Consider the following 20,462-nt stretch of genomic DNA (forward strand, 5'->3'; position numbering starts at 1 on the left):
CTTTGGTTTTATAAATATCAGAATGCTTTGACTGTGTCTAGTCAATAATATATTTTACATAATGTTCACCCTCTTTTATTTATAATATAATGCAACCCAAAACACCACCTAACAAACACCACGTAGGATTATTTTTGAATACATTTCACTGTTCAGGTGTACCTAATAATCCGACTACTTATTTTTAAAATTTAAATAAATCTATTAGCATTATTTTCAAAGCAATGTTCTGTGGGCATTATTCTACATTAACCTTTCAGCTAATGATTGCTGTAAGTGACAGATACATACACTAATGTACAGTTACCATAGGTTGTTCATAGAAGAACAATTACTATAATTATAATTAATGTCATGCTATTGTCCCTGTGAGGCTGTACCATGGGACTGAATTTACAGACGTGCTGTCAGCCCAATACTAACTCTACTAGCTTTACAGCAACAATGCTAATGCTTAGCTAGCAAGTAAAATCTTAATCTCAAATTAGCATTAGCGTTTTAACATTTGCCAATTAGGACAAACGCAAAGCAGAGGCTGATGGGAATTTTATCAGCTTGCAATTATTTGGTCATAAACCAAAGTATTAAAACTAACTGACATTTTTACCTGATGATAGTGCTAGATGAAAGGTTACAAAAGTTAATCATCATTTATCCCAAGAGGAACATTAATGCCTGTACCAAATGTCATGGCAGTCCATCCAGTATTTGTTGAGAGATGTCACTCACAAAATCACAAATGTCAACTTCATGGTGACACTAGAGGAAAAGTCAGGGGATCAACAAAATCATTAGGATTCATCCTTCGGGGGAGTACAAAAATACACACTTTCATGTACTTGACATGTTTCTAGTCTGGACTAAAGTGGTGGAGCGGCCAAATGACTGACCAGTATAGCTAGTAAAAATGTCATAAATGATAGACATCATTTGGCGATGTAGAGCTTTATGGATGAATCTATATTTTTTGTTTGAACCAACTTCAGGTCTCCCTCGGCTAGAGGCTCTTTGCCAACAAACTAATAAAGTGCGCATTAAAGATAATCATCTTGTTTAGATTTTTTTTGTCATTAAAAACACCAGTCCAAACGAATCACCTTTATTTCAGCATAAGCAGGAAAACAGAATTAATGTCATTATAGACAGCACAACATCCTGCTGGACTTTCACTCTCATCCAATGAGAGGATTCTAGCCAGTCGCTAATAAAGCTTTGTCCTGTTAGATAACACACAAAGGGATTATAAGCAGAATTAATGAAAACACAAGAGAATTCAAAATCAACATGAATTAGTCATGTATCCCACTCACTTTAAGGTTTAACCGATGACCAAAACTACCTGAACTCCTGAGTTTCAAGTAAGTCCCTTCAATATGCCCCAAAAATCCTGTAGCATTTTGACACATCACACTGGCATAAAAAAAATGAAATAACACCTGGACATTGAACCACAAGATAATTTTAGGGCATAGGGTCCATGTATTAGGCCTCCATATCCAATGTATTGTATTGCAATCTGACTGCAACATGAACCTGAGACACTCAAATACAAAATGTATCACTAAGGTTGGCATGGTCTGCGACACTACAGCCACACTACAGCTGTTGTCCTGAATGAGGTTTCTTAATGAAGGAATAATGTACATCCATATGTGTGTGTGAAATTACAAACAGCACAGGAACCTGCCAGAAATGTTATCTGACCGACAAACAAAGCAAAGGGGAGAAAACAGCTTGGAAAGATAAAGCAAAGTAATAACATGTATTTACTGTGTCAGGATAAATATTAAACTTAAATCACAAGAAAACAGTGCAATAACACTGCATACAGTATACACAGCACAAAATAATGCTCTTTCTCTAAGTTGAAAAAAACTATAACAGTGCTACAGTATGAACAACATTTGAATAATGATTACAGTTTTAGTGATGATGCATACAGTTTTATCCATAACAAATGGATATATAAACAAGAGCTGAGCTGCTGAATGACCTACCTAGACGTACCTAACCTGAAGTAGCTCATACTGAAGAATTTCGACATACCATTAGTATTATAAAAAGACAATTTCCTTTTAAAACAGCTGTAATCACCTCTGTCAACACCTTTGTCCTAATATAGGCTCCTATGGCAGGTCAAACTGATACACCAATGAGTCACTCCTCTTGGATAGTTAAGCTATGCATTTAAATCGACAGCAGGCAGTTTTTTAGAAACACAAGACGCACTATTCTGAAACAGACAAATAGTATGTTTGAACATGCATCAGTAGAGATTCAAACATCTGGTATATTCACTAGTATCTGAAAGATGTTTATTAATCATACACTTCAAAGTCAAAGTGTAGGTGTGCTATATTTTGAAGGAGAAAAAAGCTTTTCCATCACCTGTCGCACAGAACATGTGTACAAACATTTTGGAGGCCATGTTTGAAATGTGGTGATGGATTTAAAGTATAACAGTATATGGAGGGGTGGGGGGGTGGGGGAATCTATACAGCATAGTATTGCGATATTTTACGTGGCAATATTGTATCGATACACGGACCCCAAGTATCGATCTTTTATTATATAAATTGTCGTGAGAATTTTACTTTTTGGTACTATAATAATAAAATCAATTGCTTTTTCAGTCCACTAGAAAAACGGGACAATACGAAGTTGGAAAAAAAAGGTAATAAATTGCAAAATATCACAATATGTTTAAAATTGCAATAATGTTGTATCGTGACATAAGTGATAATATCGAATCATGGGGCCTCTGGTGATTCCCACCCCTAACATTTTCTAAGTTTACATTTACAAATAAACCACTGTTTCAATGTTGCATTAACTCATTCATTACTTCCTGTGCCTGGTCAAATTAAGGTCTTTAAATACTGAAACACCAAGGCCTCATTAAAAATCAATGCAGCAGTCTGCCCAGCAAAAACCTACTGTGTTATTATACTCATGCATAACATGCACATAGTGTGTTTCAGCATATTTTTACTAAGCTCACCATGAGATAATACTGATAATCTCTTAATCACTCTTAATTAAAGCTAGTGTAGACAACGTTGGAGAATTTGATGTATTAATTGCTATTGGGATGTAAAAAAACAAAAATGTTTCTGAAATAAATTGCCTACTCCAGCTTTAATGTACCACTGCATAGTTAATGCATGTGCAGGATCTAAAAGTCACCAATATGGCGGTTTCATTTCAAACGTTCACAATTAATTAGCTGTTCACGATGTGTGCTTCCATGACAAAAGCAGAAACCAGCTACAGAAGGACTTGAAATACTACCACACACACACACATTCGGAGGACACAGGGTGGAGGGATAGTCCACAGGAGGTAGAGAAAAAAAAAAGTGACAGGAGAACTGTAACAATGTGTATATTGACGTATGGATGGATAGATAGATGAATGGATGGATTTGACATCCTAATGGTCCTATAGATCATTTCATTGGAATTCTATCGATAAAAAACAGATCCAAGTTTATTTCATGTCAGCTCTTAGCGAACATGTAACATTAAATAAACTTTGACCCATTTACAATATGTATGAAACTATGAAATGGTCTACAGTTTGAGGGACTTCTCTTGTCTCCTTACTGTCCTTCCTTCTGTTTAAACCCTCTCTCTCACAGCAGCAGAGTGACAGGGTGACCGCTGGATCACATCAGATACCAAGCAGCCAATCCAGCCAGAGCAGCAAACCAAGTAGCAAACAGGACCTGTCCTGTTGGGTGTCGAAGTACAGCCATGGCAAGCTGACAGAAGTATGCTGTTCCATCAGACGCCGCTGTGACCCAGAAGGAGCAGAAAACAAACTTAAACAAGATCCCCACGATAGCTTTATAAAAGCTTTATCATAGGTTTAATGCTATTTATTTATTGCGCCAGAAGTATAAAAGCATACCCATTTTGGCAGCATAGTAGGGACACTTGCTGATATCTCCACCCATTGCTCCATGGACGGGCATGCCAGCATCTAAAACATCCTCCTGGATGGTTTTACCAATTTCTTCCAACTCCTCAAACACCTGCAAGCACAAACATATTGTATGAAAGGTTATCGAGCTTGTTACATGACTCCGTATTCCAGAAATTGTTCATGGATAAAACAACCAGACAGAATTATCATCATTAATCACACTGATGAAAAGAACACCAAAACAACTGTCAGAAAACAGTCCTGATAAATAAAACATGCCCAAAATACAATAGATATTAAAGGGATAGTTACCATGGTATAGAGGGTATAGCAATATGTTATACAGTAGACAAAATTCTATTGTGTGACAATATCACTCAACCAAGCATCCTTCCACAACTGACTTAGCCTAACACAGTATTAGTTGTGCTTTATAATTTTCTATTATTCATTCACTAACATAACTGCTTATCAATTGTTGTTGTTGTAGATATAGATCCAAGCTCAACAATATCGTAATTGCAACTTAATTCACAAAACAATTGCCTCAAGAAAACTCGACTAGCCTTGCACACAGCATCTAAAGAGTCCTTGTGAAATCTTATGTGACGTTGAGGGAAAATGTACAAACTCGCATTTCAAATGTCACTTTTATTAATATAATCCTCTAATGTTATCCTAATATAATTAGGATAACATTAGAGGATGACGGTGCCTTCAGTAATCTAATACTGTCTTAAAAAGTCAGTAAATGATCAACACAGCCACAAGGAGGACATCTCTACTGTAAGAAAATCCTCCTTTAACCACTTTTTGTGTTTCCATAGCTTTCGTTTCTTCTGTCTCTCCAAGCTCCGTTGCTTCTCCCTGGCCTCTTACCTCCATGTTGAACTGGAAGGCCTTGACAGCTTCGTCTACCAGCCTCTTCTTTGTTTCCACGTCCAGTTCCAGCTCGTTCATACGACTACGGTACAGCTGCTTGAATGCTTTGGCACTATGGATGGCATCAAACTGGTAGAACTCCAGGCCTTCCCCTGTGGGCGGCAGCTTCATGGCTCTCTGCGCCACCTTCTTCAGCACCTGTCCCCCGGACAGGTCCCCCATGTAGCGCGTGTAAGCATGGGCCACCAGCAGGACTGGGTCTGCCTGCCCTACTTGATGAATACGGTCCACATAGCGTTGGGTGGCTTGGGAGCAGCTGACCTGGCTCTGCCAGTCAGGTCCATAAAAGTACTCAAGGTCACGGGCCAGGGCCTCGTGGCGGTGCAGCTCTACAGGAAAATATAGTGGGGCAAAGTGGGGGTGGTCTTTGTTCCTTTCAATCTCCTCCTCCATGGCTGTATAAGTATAGTAGAGTGCCACAGCACCAAGCTGGGGAAGCAAGAAAGAAAAGTAATTTTGCTTGTCTCCTTTTTCCAGTTTTCTTTTGACAATTTATTGAATGTTTTTACTCATTTTATGTGTTTAATAAAAGTCTACTCTATCATTTTAAATTTTTAACTTTTCTTCAGACTGACCTTGAAGAGCTCTTTCCGGATGCGTCCCCTGAGGAAATCTTTCACAAACTGAGTGTTCTCAGCCTTTTCATGCACCTCCTTGGTCCCTGCTGATAGCATCTCAGACAGATCATCAGGACTGGGGGAAAAGAAAAGAGAAAAATAGCAGGTATACTGTGTGGTTGACAGAAACACTACAATGTGATTATTTAGTTTTAAAGATAATGATGTTACAATATTAGTGGGAGATTTACCCGAGGGCGCCTTCTTTTTCCTCATACAAGGGCCCCGCTCCATTAGACACACTCGCTGTTGTCTCCATCTTCTTGGCTGACATTAGTGGTGTGTTTCTGTCTGTAAGTTAGTTCACCCCAGAATCAGTGAAAGACCTGAAATTATCATTATACTCACATTACTATATGTATAGTCACAAATGATATGGCATCAGTCATATTTACGTTTCAAGTCAATTTTATTTGTATTGCCTTGGAGGCTTTACAATCTGTACAGCATACGACACCCTATGTCCTTAAAGCCTTGAGTCGGATGAGAAAAAACTCATTAAACTGCATATATGTTACTAATTCATGAAAATAAGTTATATTTCATCTTTAAATATACTGCTACAGTTTTGATTGAGGCATTTACAATCGTAAGTGTAAGCTTTGATTTATCATTACTATGACGTGGTACAATAGTCACTGCTGTCCAAAAGTGTCCCTTGAGGCAATATTGCGTCACTGCTTTTCAGAATAGACAAGGGAACAATGTCAGGCTGCAGTCTGTGCAACTGCACAGCTGTCCTACACCAAAACAACAGCAGCACACAGGAGCAAAATACACAGTATACATTACATTACTAACTACATTTCCGGAGCCTGGGAGAAAGGCTTCAGAACATATATGTAGACCAAACACAATCACAGTAAATTGCCCATTACAGCCACCAGGTCCGTATTCATCAAAATTAAGGCTGTTAGCAACGTTCCTCTAACTTTCTCTAATAATTACCCAACCACGACAATTGCGTGTTAAGCGAATTCAGTGCGTCTAGCCAGAAACAACAGATGGACAGATAAATAACAGCATATATTAATCCTTACCCAAGAGGCAGCAGAGGTCTAAACAGGCAGAAGGGCAGGGGACTGCACTCTATTCACTATAGCGGATGTCCCTGAGATGATGGTCAAAGGAAAGATGCCTTCTGCCAGTTAATTCAGTCTTTGACCTTATTTACTCTGTGTGAAACATAAGGCAATGTGAGCGTGAAAGCTGATACAGCCTGGCAGGGGCTAGTTTGCTTTACATAGTTGCTGCTTTGAACAACATCCAGGCTTGACCCACAACGCGAACACTGCCAAACAAAAAAGCAGCTCACACAACACAACAGGGGCCTTCTGGCGTTTACCACAAGTCAGACTAACTAGTAGATAGAGCTAGCTGGTGTTGTCTGAGGAGAGTTATTTAAGTGATTTGATTCAGTTCGCTTCCTCAGTGTAATAAAAATAGCCCTTTCGCCGGGATACGAATAAACGGCATGCTTGTAACATTATAGATGTTAGGAGCATCATGTTAGACAACAACAGCTAACTTTGCTGCCTGACGCTAGCTAAGTTAGCTAACAGCTAGCTAGCATTTTTAAACAAGCTAACAAACTTACGAATTCACGAGCAGAGTTACATTACATTGGAGGGTCGATAAGTTTATTCACCTACCGAATTTATATTAACGGTTTAGAAGGAGTTGGTAACATTTTAACATTACAAACCTTTAGTCTACCACTGTGTGCAGAGTACTCCTGTGATCCAGGACGGAACTGCACGTCCTACTCCGCCCCCGCCCGGCAGCTCGCAGTCAGGTGCTTCTCCACAGGATGCGATGAGGGGGACGCACATTGCGTCTACTTTTTACACAACTAACGTTACCACTGCGGGTACTATTACTATAACTACTGCCATTCAGTATTGGAAGGAGTACTCAGATACTTAAAAGTATCACAGTGTAGAAATACCCTATCACGAGTAAAAGTCCTGCATGCCCAAATGTATGCCCTGTGTAAAAGTAGCCGACTAAAGTATTAGCTCTCAAATTAGTAAAAGTAATCATTTTTTAGAATACCCCATTTCAGAATACTATTATATAACGTTAATTGGATTATGATTAGTTTTGCAATAATGTGTACATCCTTTTAATTTTGCAGCTGATAAATGGGGGCAAATGTATTAATGTATGTTCTACATATATTACTTTATACTGCTGGGTAGCTTGTGAATTCTCCCCTTGGGATCATCATATCATAATTTACTATATTTGTATTCTTAACATGCATGTGGTAAGTAGCCTATATATGGTTAAACGTTCATATTAGTATGATAATGTTATCAAATAAATGTAGTCAAAAGTACACTATCTGGCTCTGAATTGTAGAAGAGTATAAGTATTATTATTAATAAGTACAAATACCTCAAGTAAATGCACTTAGTTATTTTCCACCACTGCTGCCACTACAACTAATACTTGTATGGATAATAATTCTAGTGCAACTAATAATAATTATTGTATCACGTCTTGGTTCAGACAACGGAGCCTCAGTGTTGTTATTTTGGTAACCACATAAAAAGTATAGGCGAACTAATAACCGATCGGTTACATAAAGTTAGATAGATAAGGAAGCCATAAAAGATTGGCACTGCAGGCTGAAGCAATATAAATGACTGCAGTGTTATGCAGCACTGTCCACTCATCATACATGTTAAGGAAATTATAAGTATGATATTAAAATGGACAAAAGTCTGTTTGTTCATTGAATTATGGGTTTGACATGGGCCCATGAGAGGGCATGGGGTCTGTGTCTCTGTGAAGTGCAGGGAGGATGTTGGAGTTAAAGGTGAAGATAACAAACACCAAGGTCATGACGAAGAGTGGAGAAAAGGAGAAGTTCATGTCACAATCGCTGGGTGCGCAAAGCAGGAGTGTGAGCCCAAATGCAAGACACCAGGAGCAGAGATAGGTTAAAGGGAAGGAAAGACAAACAGACAAAACAACAAAAACCCACGGGTACAGGAAACTGGTACATCCAAAAACCAGAACAGGTAATGCAGCAACTTGCAGAACACACAACATACGACAACACTAGACAGAGTGTATGCACGCTACAATGCCCGGACAGGGAATGAACAGAAACACCAAAAATATACATATAACATATATATACACAGGGACTAACGAGCAGGGCGGGAGCAACACAGGCGACCGGGATCAGGGCTAATGAGGCAGAAAGACAGCAGGGGAGAACAGAGAGGCAGGCAGGCAGGCAAAGAAACAGCAGTGGAGAACAGGGAGACAGGCAGGCAGGCAGGCAGAGAGACAGCAGTGGAGAACAGGGAGACAGGCAGGCAGGCAGGCAGAGAGACAGCAGTGGAGAACAGGGAGACAGGCAGGCAGGCAGGCAGAGAGACAGCAGGAGAAAACAGAGAGACAGGCAGGCAGAGTGATAATTGGGGGAACAGACATAACCTAGGTTACTGGACACTAAACACAGACATAAACTAAGACACAGAACTAAACCAAAGATACATGACAGACAGGTCCAAAGTGAGCTAAACAGAACCTGCAAATGAACAATGAAATAAACAAGGCTAAACAAAGAACACAAGACAAGGAACAAAACTCCAAAACAGAAAACATGGATCAACTGTTACACAGACCGGGGTAGGGAACAGAGACAGAACTAACCAGGAAACAGGACAACACTCAACAAGGAACAGAATGGAAATAAGGAAAATACCAAAACACCGCTAAACACTATCTGACAGATAATAACTAGATAAATAATAACCCAGACTAAATAACAGATACCAAACTGATCAATAAGTAATCTCACAGTGAACTAAACTCAATTCAACTAAAATGTGGATGCAAAGCCCAAATCTTAGAATCAAGAACACAGAGTGGATAAGGGAGACAAGATAACAGGACAACACAGACAACAGACTACAATAACAGAACAAAAACAGATTAACACAGAACCAAACAGACAACAAAACGGCAGAGCTCACCATAAACACAGACTGGACACAGGACAACAAACAAGACAGAACCCAAAACACAACAGACCAAAATAACAAATACTCAACTGACCAAAACTAGTACAAAACTAAAACATGGCTGACAGGCAGAATTTGACAGTTCAAGGAATAAAACATTCTCTCCTTTTATGCCTCTGCGCCGATAGCCGTGGCCAGAAGCATTGTGTTTTCAGGTTGTCTGTATGTCCATTCCATTTTCCATGAGGGAATTTCTTTAAATTAAAAATTAAATTATTAGAATTTAGTTGTCAAAGTTCAAGGTCACTGTGATCTCACAAAACATGTTTTTGACCATATTTCACAGTTGTTCAGTTGGTGACACTTTTGACTGAAGGGTTTAAGGTCATTGTGACCTCAAAATAGGTTTTTAGCCATACTTGAAGAATGAAATGGGCACTTCCAGATTTCACACACATGTTACCTAGGACGACACAATGAATGAACAATAACTAGCAAAGTACAGGTGTTTTCCATCTTGTCCATTCTGCCTTTCACTTCCTGTCTAATTCTGAATGTCCAGCATCATCATAGTCAGCAAACAACGTGTCATTGTAATTTGGTTTCACATCTAAAAATGCCCGGAGAAAACAAAAGCACCAAATTTTGTGTAGCTTTAAGAATCCATCTTTACATATTAATCAAGTACATGTGTATCTGTTTAGCCAATACATCTATAATGATCCTTCATTAATCAGTTCAACAACGTATATTCACTGGAATTATACATATGTATCAATATAGAGATAACTTCCATTTACCATGAAGTCAAAAAGAAATATGAGTAAAAAACTAAATTGTAGCAAAATGGCAATCATAAATAATTTGAACCTGTGTATTTTTTACAGGAACATTTCAGTGCCCCAATTTGGTGCAGTTAAAAGCACAGTATTGTAAGGCAATATTGCATCAAATGTAACACATCACAACAAGCCAGAAACTACAAAATCATCACCAAAACAAATATCAAAGACCGCATCAGCAGGCTAGAAAAGAATAACCACAAGGGGGCATTCCTATCTAGTAAATACAATAGTTAAACAGCTTGACTACACAGATCAAAAAGCCAGATGAAATCATTTTGGGGCTGTAATTGTAATTTAAGTGGTATACTGAAGGCACACCATTTATGTAATATTACTTGTTTGTGTTTTCTTAAATTAAGCATGAGATGTTTCTGTTTATTCCCGGAGAAATTGGTCCATCATTCATAAAAGTGATTGCATATTCGGTTGTCTATTTAACTGATAGCCCCACAGTGTACTCAATTGCAGATCAACTCAGTAAATATGGAAATGAAGTATTCTGAATTTCTACTCGATGATATGTGTCCTAATCTTTGCTATCAAACTCCTTCGACAACACCCTCTCTTTCTCTCTAAGGCAACACTGAAATGATTACAAAGTGATAGCTCTTACATAACCACATAACAACATCAGCTTTATGATACAATCATCTCCCTTGCGGTATTCACCTCATTCTTCTTATTTTGCGGAGTGTCAGTATAAAGTGACCCTGGGTCAGCCTCTCCACCTAAGCACAAATTCAACACATTTGAAGCTCTTACAGAGCGACTCTCTTTCTTGTGAACTCTTAGACACATGTCTGTCAACACAAGGCGTACCTGAAGTTTTCAGAATAAAAAACTGTCTCCCTATCACAGCGTCATCATACATGTTCTTCAGAAATTACTTCTACCAAGCCAACTTGTAAGTTCAGTTATACTTGCTCTATATATATATTATCTTTAAACCAACACCTTATATTTACATTGAGATTTGGAGAGGTGAAAGGATAGTTCACTATCTTCACAGAGTGCACTGTGAAAAGTGCAATGAGTGTACTGTGTAATTACAATGAGTGCTTTCAGATGAATAGGTGTTTGAACCATAATATGTTGTCCTGTCCCTCTGGGACAAACAAACAAAACAAAGTTCCCTCATGTTATCGTGTTTACAACGTGCTGTTGGGGTATTCTGCCAAGCACAGATCATATTTTAATAATGATATTGCAGGTGTTTGTGTGCACACATGATTCATGCATGCTGTTCATGAATAATGTACAAAGTAGTTGTTTGTATTGCTAAGCAGATTTGTCTTTCAGTGTATGATTGGATGCAGGGTATATTTGAAAGTCTGCATGTTGTGTGTGTGTGTGTTAGCGTGTCTGTGAGTATGTGTATGTATATGGGGGAGACAAAGTGGATGTGTGAGTGTTTGTGTGTGTGTGTGTGTGTGTGTGTGTGTGTGTGTGTGTGTGTGTGTGTGTGTGCGCGTGTGTGTGTGTGTATGACTGTCAGCCGGCCGCAGTGTCAGATGCTTTGTTGGCGGGGCAGCTGAGTCCCCCCCTTCTGCTTGTGCTTCTGAGCCACAGGAGGCTGGTGGGGCGAAAGATGAGCTAACAAGATGATTCACTTCCCTCCAATGGTGCCAGCAAGCTGTTGCCATTACATTAAATTACTTTGGGAAGTGCTCGTGTGCCATTAAAGCAGTTCAATAAGAGAGGAAGGTGGGATTTGGTCTAAAAACTCAGATGGGGGAAGGATTGGCAAAATTTATATCCTCTTGGATGCTAATTTGTCCATTTATAGATGAGAACCTCACAAAACAAAATGCATATTTGACAACCATGTTCACTGAACGATTCTATTTTGCTGCCATTTTGTTTTGTGTGTCACTCTACTCTGCTGAGGACCGCATATGTGATTTCAATATGCTGAGGGCTTGGATGGATTTCAAATGCTGCAACAAAACTATAACTCAGACCTCAACAGACCTCATAGGAAAAGCAGCAGGAGCTCCATTTCACCACACCACTCTTTGAAATAGCACCCGGGATCTGATGCCTTAGCTCACATCCTGGGAGCGTCAAAGCGGGAACAAAAACCTAGACATCTAAAAGAGACGAGAAGAAAGAGAAGAAACACATAGATCGTACCAAGTGGTAAAATGCAGCCTGAAAAACAAAGATAAAAACACCATTTTAACGGCAAATATTTTGACTTGTCAAACACATGTGTAACTGACAACATCATGAATTGCATTGCAGCGCAATGTCTGCTGTGAGAAAAGATTCAAGGAATTGGATTCATTTGGGATCAATAAAGAAAAGACAGTGTTGTGGAAATTACAGCAAAATCATCACAATTAATTCCCTTCCTGTGGCAGCGCTATTGGATACGTCATACACTGCATTATATTAGTGAGTAAAAAAACATACACTTGCAGCAGCCTTCAATCAAAATAAAGGTCTCAGACCAAAAAGCAGTTGTACAAACGAAACTTTTACATCTTGAGCTATTGTAGAAGTCTCTATTTATCCTGCAGATTAATCCAGTGAACACTGTAGATAGGAATTGCAACTAAACTACGCAACCAATTTCTACCCCATAAGTCACTGATGAATATGTTATGAAAAATCAAATAAAATTGGTTAAACAAAGTGGTTCTCTTTCAGGATGGATCTTAAGTACAAATATGTTTTGTTCCCCTTGCTTGCTCACTACTCAAAAATGTCTGTGTTCTGCGAAAACAGCTGAATCTAATTTATTTTGTCAACCAATGATGTGTTTTCTTACTTAAACAGTAAAATGAAATCATTTATTGATGCACTGACTAATTGTTTATAAGATAAGATAGACTTTGTTAATCCCACAATACACTTTCCACAACACTATGACTATCAAGATTCAAGAAGGAGGTCCTTGTGTCTTAAAACCTCTGGCAGTTTGAGCATTGTTTGACTTAGAAACTGAGTCTATGAATCATTCATGTTGTGAATAATGTAATTTCAATTTGAGCTTGTCTCCTTTTCTTACTAGTTTACTTTCTATCTGATAGATATACATCAGACCTCTGCAGAAAACACACAGGTGTAAGTAATGACATTAATTATGGCGTTGTTCCATTTTGAAATACCAGTAAGCCAGCATGCCAGTATCAGGGATCTGGCACGGCTAAATGTAATGCAGCCATCATGAATGTTATTACTTACACCCGCACTTGAGAAGCCAATGTTTCTGCAGTGAAAAAAAGTTAATAAATATTTGTGTCAATAGACCATTTATTTCTCATGTCTAATTATGAAATAGTCTTCTGACACTCATAAACACTGAAACAGTGTAAGACAATGCACCCTTATTTTGGTGTGAGGAGTATGTCAAGCATTGTTGTTAATTCAAAACACAATACCACTGAATAGCTGTCAAGTCCACCTACTTCACTGGTGCTTCTGTGAAAATGCCACCCCAGAGAAGAGCACAAATTAGATGAAATAGTTTTCACATCCATGCAACAAAAGGCTCGGGCCTACTATAGTTTGGCAGGTAAACTGAAGTGCACTGAAGTGGCTGCTGGCCTGGATCTTACCTCTGTGTATGAATCGTTTTATGCTTCAGTTTTGATGCTTGGTCGGATAATTTACATTACAACAGCAAATCAACAGTGATGCTATGATGCTAGAGTTAGCCCTGTCTCTGTTTACACTCCTTTGCAGTTACTTACGAGGAGAGCAAATTTACAAAAATGTAAATAGGCTACTTGGGAACATAATTACAAAATGTTCTGATATTATGAAATTGATAAACTGCTCTTTAGAGTTATCATTTGCAACCTGTTTGCAACCGGTAATTCACACCTTGTGATTTATGAGTCAAGTGTAGGAGGAGGAGCTGATTAATAAAAGGTGCAACCACAGTTTTCAGATTGATTCCTTTTTTTCATCCTTCTCTCTGGTGGAAACAGTGCCACTGAATTTGAAAAATGCCTAAAATCAGATGTGGAATAGGCTAAGCACATTTACTCAAGTACTGTAGGCTATTTCTGAGGTACTTGAGTATTTCTATTTAATGCTACTTCATACTTCTATTCCACTACAACGAGGGAAATATTGTACTTTTTGTTCAAATTTATTTGACAGTTTTAGTTACTAGTTACTATGCAGATTAAGATTTTAATACAAATTGTAAACTAATAGGCCTATTATAATTCATTTTAATGGATTAAACTACCTGAAAGTAAGCCTATCAATGCAATTCAATCTTGATTGGCCTATATAAAGTAGCTGAAATTAGCTCGACCTTAACCAGCTGCGACATTAGTTAACATCACTAATTATTCAGAAATGGGCCATTCTGCATAATGAGTACTTTTGGTACTTTAATATTGTATACTTTTACTTTGTAACAGAGTGTTTCTACACGGTGGTATTGCAACTTTTATTAAAGTGAAAGATCTGAATACTTCTTCCATCACTGCCTCAAATGTAGACCACACGGACCGCCGTGTTGTGGCAACACGAAGAGGCGGCGTCCCTGGCAGCCATGACACTTCTCGCGAGAAGTAAGAACTTTGAAGTTGCAAAGTTTTGTTTAGCTAATTAAGTGTGGAATTTATTTGCTTACAAATGCTAGACGAGTGTCATGGCGATTATACACATCTGCACATTGCTTCACGTGACTTTGTTTCAGCAAGAAAGGAGAAATGTGACTTCCGCATCCGTTTAGTCCGGTTTCGCGGGTCAGCACGAAAAAGCTATCGTTGTACTTATGGAAAGATGTCAACCTACGAGCCATTCCCTATGGCCATTACGCACATTTTCTGTAAACTTATGGCAATGTTAATTCACGGTCTTAAAATATAGTATAACAATCGGTTATTCGTGTTTCGTGTTGTCAAGGCAGAATATTAAAGTCACCACACTGCGACATCCAGACAACAAGCATGTCTCTGCTGTCCGTGGTTGAGCGAGCTATCGAGACGTCCAAAGCTGAACAAGCTGAGATAAATGCCAGTATTCAACTCTACAGAGACATATTGCAGACCTTGTAAGTACTGAAACGTTACATCTGAGTCATCATTAACAACACTGTCTGTGCTCACGATTTCACTTGTTAAAATAAACTAACTACATTGCAACTAGCTACAAAACAATCACATGAAAATGTTATGTTTCATAACGTTAAGTTGTATGTGCATGCAAAACACATAAGAGATGCAAATGTTTGAGCTTCTTTTCTCTTAGCCCTAGTCTGTGTGTCTCACGTGTATTAAACCTGTAATGTGTTTGGTATTCTCGATTGCATAAGTTGAAAATCTTTGGCGTGGTGCCACCATCCGGCGCTGTGGCTTAGTTGGTTAAAGCGCCTGTCTAGTAAACAGGAGATCCTGGGTTCGAATCCCAGCAGTGCCTTTTTTTTCAGAAAGTCAAAAATTGCGCTTTCGCCACTGTAAAGACATGCGAGATATACAGAGGTAGACAGATTTGTTGTCAACTGTACCTCTTGTCAAAAATGCCATGTCAAAATCTTATATATTGTTGTCCAAACAGTAATTGGGGTTATATTTGTCACTGATGCATTTACCAGAGACCACTGACAAGATTTTATAATCTCCAGCTCAGTACTTACTGAATCGTGTTCACAGGTCAAATGAAACTAATTAGTGTCTGCCAATATCTTTTTACATAGGACTTTTAAATTCTCACAAATGTATATCGGCTTTAAAGAAAATCCACAATCATTTGAGATCCATGGTAAACTGCATATATCTAGTTAGTAAAATTAAAATTCTATTAAGAGAAAAGTCAAAGAAAAACCTGCAACTTTCTTATGTGAAGGCACCATTAATGCTGAATGATATTTACATCTTTTTGGAGCAATATATGCTCCAATGTAAAGTATGTAGTAAAGTAGACAATGTCTTTTTCAGCAAGAGAATGCCAAATCACCTTTTGCACATATTACAACTGCATGGCTCCGTAGCAAAAGAGTCTGGCTGCTGAACTGGCCTGCAGTCCCGACTTGTCCCCCATTGAAAAAGTTTGGTGCATTATGAAACGTAAAATACGTCAAGGAGACCCCTAACTGTTGAGCAGCTGAAATCCTACATTAAGCAAGGAGAATGGGAAAACGTTCCACTTTCAAGATTACTGCAGTTAGTCTCATCAGTTCATCATCAGGTGCTGACAGAGTGCTGTTAAAAGAAGAGCTGATGCAAAAGAGTGGTAAACAAGACCCTGTCCCAAGTTTTTTGAAATGTGTTGCTGGCATCAAATTCAAAATCATTTTCCAAAAACAATAAAAAATTTCTCACTTTCAACATTTGATAAGTTGTCTTTTTCAATTAAATATGGCGTTTCAGTGTAATCCACCTCATCACATTTTGTTTTATTTACATTTTACACAGTGTGCCAACCTTTTGGGAAACGGGGTAGTGATTGTGATCCTCTTGGTCAATTTGAGTGTGAAGTGAGTGACACAGTCTTTTCCCGCAGAACACCACAACCAAAGACTGTCTTTGAGGAGTCAGAATGTGCAGATGATCCTGCTGCAGGTAATTAAAGGAATGCATTTGTTATTTGTTGTTAATTCTTGTTAATAGAGAGACAGAACGCAATCATGTGCAATGTTATGACTGTGCCTCTTTTAAATAGTCACACATATCTCTGTACTCTGTGTACTATATGTGAATGTTGTAAATTAATTTGGAGTGTTCTTAAATTCTTACATAGTAACTACTCTGTGCTGCAGTTTAGTTCTGGTCTCGCTTGTAAAGGAGGCCATATATCTAAAGAGAATTTCAGGTTAAATAAAGGTTAAATAGTAAAATAACTAATCTGTAACCACATGTTTGCATGCTGCTATCTTCAGACACCGATACCTCACCAGGGGAGAAAGAAGATATAGAATTGCTTGAGCGAGCCCTTGAGAAAGCCCTTCGGATCCGCACTGGGACAGGAGTTTCTAAAAAAGACCATGACAGAAACAAAAAATCTGCACCTCAAAAGGAACCAGCCACTACAGTCGTTGAATTCAAAGAGGGAATGCAGGCATCTGCAGCTTCTAAAGCAAATCAGACCACAAAGAGATCAACCTCTAAATCTGCCGGTATTGACAAAAAAGAGCACAAAAAGCCTGGTGCGTCAGTATCCTCCATGCTGGGCCCAAAATCTGCAGCTGGCTACCATTCAGAACAGAGCAAAACCATAATTAATAGAAACATAATCCTGAACTGTCCTGTCTCTTCAGTGGGGATTGTGCATCAGCACACAGCAAGGAAGTCACAACAGACCTTCTCAACTTCTGACTCTCTTGATCAGTTACCCACATCAACCCTTCACTCTAAAAACAAGACTTTTAGAAGCAACGTGCTGAGTGGCAAAGCTGCAGCTTTCTCCACACCTTCTTTAAATAACACAGTCCCTGTTTCACATTCCGAGGTCTCTGGAGTTCACAGTGTACCTCGCAAGAATGGGTATGTTTTTACACAACTGGGCCGTGAAGATAACCATACTCTTGTCAGTCAACATTTATTTTCTCTGCTATTATACTCCATTCTGTTTGCTCTACTTCATGGCAGGGTAGCTTCTGATCAAACAGCAAAATGGAAATCTCTAAGGAGCAAGCAAAACAGGTGGCTGATAATCTTGTGATTTTTTTTTTTTTTTTTTTTCCAAACGACTAAGCAATATCTTTTTGGGCATTAAGTTTCCTTTTCATCTGCGTTATCTTTAGGTTATGGGAAAAAGTTGTTGCCCTACAAAGGAAACCTGTGTCTGGGAGGAGTCACTTCATGGAGAGAATGAGAGCTACGGTATCCTTCCTTTTTTTTCTTTCTAGTGAAGCTCGTCGAAATAGGCCGGGAAGTCTCTGACATGTTTTCTGTGTTGCATAATGTTGAGTTTGGATATATACTCTAGTGTCCCAGTTTAGTTAGATAAAATTCCACTTATTGCCAATGCCAAGAAAGAATTATTTCTGAACACCAAGCACACTGTCCTTGACCACATCTTTCTGGTCCCTCTAGTTCCCCAAGGATTGGCCTTGTGGCAGCCCTGATCAGACCAGGGCTCTGGTCGACAGACTGACTCGCCAAGGGCGTGACCTCACCCAGCACTACCAGATGAAGGAGCTTCTGGCCAAACAGACCCCAGAAGCAGCCACACAGCTGGGTAGGAGCCTGAACTACAATTATACACATGCCAATGCCTAAATTAGCTGTGGAGAAATAAAGGAGGTTGGTACAAGTTTGTGGGGGAGAGAAAATTATAATTTGGGAGAGAACTGCACAGGGAATTGGCAGGAAGTGTCTTTCTGAGAAATGTTTAGACTAATATATCAGTGTTGAGCCTTTCCTCTGCCAGTAATGCTCAACGTGAGACTAATTAACGCAGTGCAATTAAACCTAACATCGCTACTAGCTCCTGTAATAATGTTGCCAGTGAAATTCAGTTTTGCTGTGCATTTCTACACAGTGGGTAAGGAAAACAAGCATGATTCCTGTCTGACACTTGAAAGGCTGCAGATGACAGCAGCAGTGCTCCACGACTTTGCAGACAGAGTGACAAAAGGTAGGAAATAATTCAGTTTTACTGTAACTTTTCAAACCAGGCGTTCCCTCTTAAAAGAATCACATGTCAACCTGACTTTGGTTATATGAAAATTTGAGTGAACAACTTATTCCACAGCACAGACCTTCATAATAAAGAACATTGGGGGGGAACCATGAACCCGTGTTAGAATCTGATTCCCCCAGCTGTGTTTGAATTAACATGTCTTGGTGTCAGGGTGTCAGTCACTCAGTGCCTACCGTATGTAACGTGGTGTCATTTCCATTACATCTCCAGTGATACAATTAAAATGAAGCCGAATAGCCAAAGATTTTCCATTCACACCACTCAAATGACCGTATCACCTTCGGTTTACCAGTTACAGCTCCAGTGCAGCACAAGTATGTTGCTAAAGCCAGCATGTGAGGGAAGTTTCCAGTCATTTCTACCTCGCTGCTTAGCCCACACGCATCCATCTGGTATTGTGACCATATGCATCCAATTTTGCTTCTCGCATCCACAGGTCAATACGTGTTGTATTTCAGAGCGTTTTATTTTCCAGAGAGGGATCTACCGTTTATTGCATTTTAACAGCATTTGAAAAATGATTGTGATGAATGTGGCGTGCTAACGAGCTAATGCAGCCGCTCCATCTTGGTGTATGGAAAATGAAAACAGAGCCGCAGTGAAACCTCAGTGCCAGCTCAGTTCTTTCCTTGGCCTCGACAGATCCCTCTCCCTGTGACGGTGGGGTTTTTAAAGCCGTCTATCCTGACGTAGCTAGGCGAGGGCCTAGTTATTTAAAGCTGAGGCAGCAGAGCAGAAAAACGTTTCAGGGTACGGTTGCTCACGCTCATGCTCTAAAAATAACCGTATTTTCCATCAGAGTGGGAAGCATGGGATCGATGGAGGCCAGAGGGAGGTTGTCTTTGCCCGACTGGGGCAAATGGTGTGTGTGGAGATGGGCTGATTACACCCCTGCCCCTTACTATAACCTACACAACAGAGGCAGAGCTCCGGGAGCTAGAGAAGCTGAGGATGAGGGTGGCACTGCTACAGCAGGAGATTTACCTAGAGCAGGTAAGAGTAAATCAGTTCATCAGATACTTAATTGTGCTAATTGATCAGACTGTGTGCTCTGTTGTGTAGCAATCAGTAACTACTGAGAAAGAATGTGCTGACAGTCTTTTCTTCTATGTCTCAGGCTCTGTTGGACACTCTGTCCCCTCAGCTATCGTCCATAGTACCTGGGCCTGGATGTCCCAATGTTGGTGTGCTGAGAGACATGTACTCCCTGCTGGGGGAAGGAGGGGAGCGTTTCCCTGCCATCGTCCTGGACACTGAGCCTGACTGACTACAGAGCATATTTCACTGAGATTCCAGTTTATAAAGTATTCTGTCCACCTCCATTTACACACATAAAAGAAATAAAATATTAGAAAGACCTCTCAGTATAATGCAATCCAGTGAAACACCAGCTGACTCATATGCTTCTGACACTGTCAATAAAACTAGAACATTATAAAGTTCACAAAAACAAGATTAATTGAAGGACCATTGTATGGAATTGCTTTAGGTTTCCCTAATAAACTGGTAAGTCGGATTGTGAACAATCTGTTTTGTTA

At 39.3% G+C, this 20,462-nt stretch overlaps 2 protein-coding genes and 1 non-coding gene across 12 annotated transcripts; 2 read left to right on the top strand and 1 right to left on the bottom strand.

Annotated features, from left to right (window-relative positions):
- Positions 1-1,083: 1,083 nt before the first annotated feature.
- On the bottom strand, positions 1,084-7,336 carry hmox2b (heme oxygenase 2b). 6 transcript variants are annotated; one of them, XM_046030971.1, is made up of 7 exons: positions 7,192-7,336; positions 6,527-6,661; positions 5,678-5,777; positions 5,445-5,562; positions 4,807-5,298; positions 3,913-4,036; positions 1,084-3,795 (listed from the first exon to the last, which is right to left on the bottom strand). In XM_046030971.1, the coding sequence occupies exons 3-7, from the start codon at positions 5,758-5,760 to the stop codon at positions 3,668-3,670; spliced, it is 945 nt and encodes a 314-aa protein (XP_045886927.1). In that variant the 5' UTR covers positions 5,761-5,777; positions 6,527-6,661; positions 7,192-7,336; the 3' UTR covers positions 1,084-3,667. The 6 variants fall into 6 exon arrangements, with proteins under 6 accessions (XP_045886927.1, XP_045886915.1, XP_045886942.1 ...); XM_046030959.1 differs by having other exon boundaries at positions 5,678-5,812; XM_046030986.1 differs by having other exon boundaries at positions 6,527-6,597; positions 7,192-7,290.
- A 7,287-nt stretch (positions 7,337-14,623) lies between these two features.
- On the top strand, positions 14,624-20,462 carry LOC123957834 (tubulin epsilon and delta complex protein 2). Of its 5 annotated transcripts, none has more exons than XM_046030941.1 (11): positions 14,624-14,849; positions 15,187-15,334; positions 16,783-16,841; positions 17,159-17,425; positions 17,537-17,762; positions 17,868-17,921; positions 18,023-18,101; positions 18,315-18,459; positions 18,763-18,858; positions 19,724-19,917; positions 20,042-20,462. In XM_046030941.1, the coding sequence occupies exons 1-11, from the start codon at positions 14,831-14,833 to the stop codon at positions 20,189-20,191; spliced, it is 1,437 nt and encodes a 478-aa protein (XP_045886897.1). In that variant the 5' UTR covers positions 14,624-14,830; the 3' UTR covers positions 20,192-20,462. The 5 variants fall into 5 exon arrangements, with proteins under 5 accessions (XP_045886897.1, XP_045886904.1, XP_045886876.1 ...); XM_046030948.1 differs by having other exon boundaries at positions 17,159-17,395; XM_046030920.1 differs by having other exon boundaries at positions 14,626-14,849; positions 17,159-17,762.
- On the top strand, positions 15,626-15,699 carry trnat-agu. The gene has a single exon. It is a non-coding gene; the product is annotated as a tRNA-Thr (tRNA).

Source organism: Micropterus dolomieu, linkage group LG02 (assembly GCF_021292245.1).
Source record: "Micropterus dolomieu isolate WLL.071019.BEF.003 ecotype Adirondacks linkage group LG02, ASM2129224v1, whole genome shotgun sequence".
Taxonomy (NCBI): Eukaryota; Metazoa; Chordata; class Actinopteri; order Centrarchiformes; family Centrarchidae; genus Micropterus; species Micropterus dolomieu.

Coding starts and splice junctions, on each gene's coding strand:
- hmox2b (XM_046030971.1), bottom strand. CDS start 5,760: ATGTCAGCCAAGAAGATGGAGACAACAGCGAGTGTGTCTAATGGAGCG. Junction 5,299..5,444: donor TCCGGAAAGAGCTCTTCAAG/GTCAGTCTGAAG, acceptor TTGCTTCCCCAG/CTTGGTGCTGTGGCACTCTA. Junction 3,796..3,912: donor CTACTATGCTGCCAAAATGG/GTATGCTTTTAT, acceptor TCTGGGTCACAG/CGGCGTCTGATGGAACAGCA.
- LOC123957834 (XM_046030920.1), top strand. Junction 17,922..18,022: donor CTAAGGAGCAAGCAAAACAG/GTGGCTGATAAT, acceptor CGTTATCTTTAG/GTTATGGGAAAAAGTTGTTG. Junction 18,460..18,762: donor AGAAGCAGCCACACAGCTGG/GTAGGAGCCTGA, acceptor ATTTCTACACAG/TGGGTAAGGAAAACAAGCAT.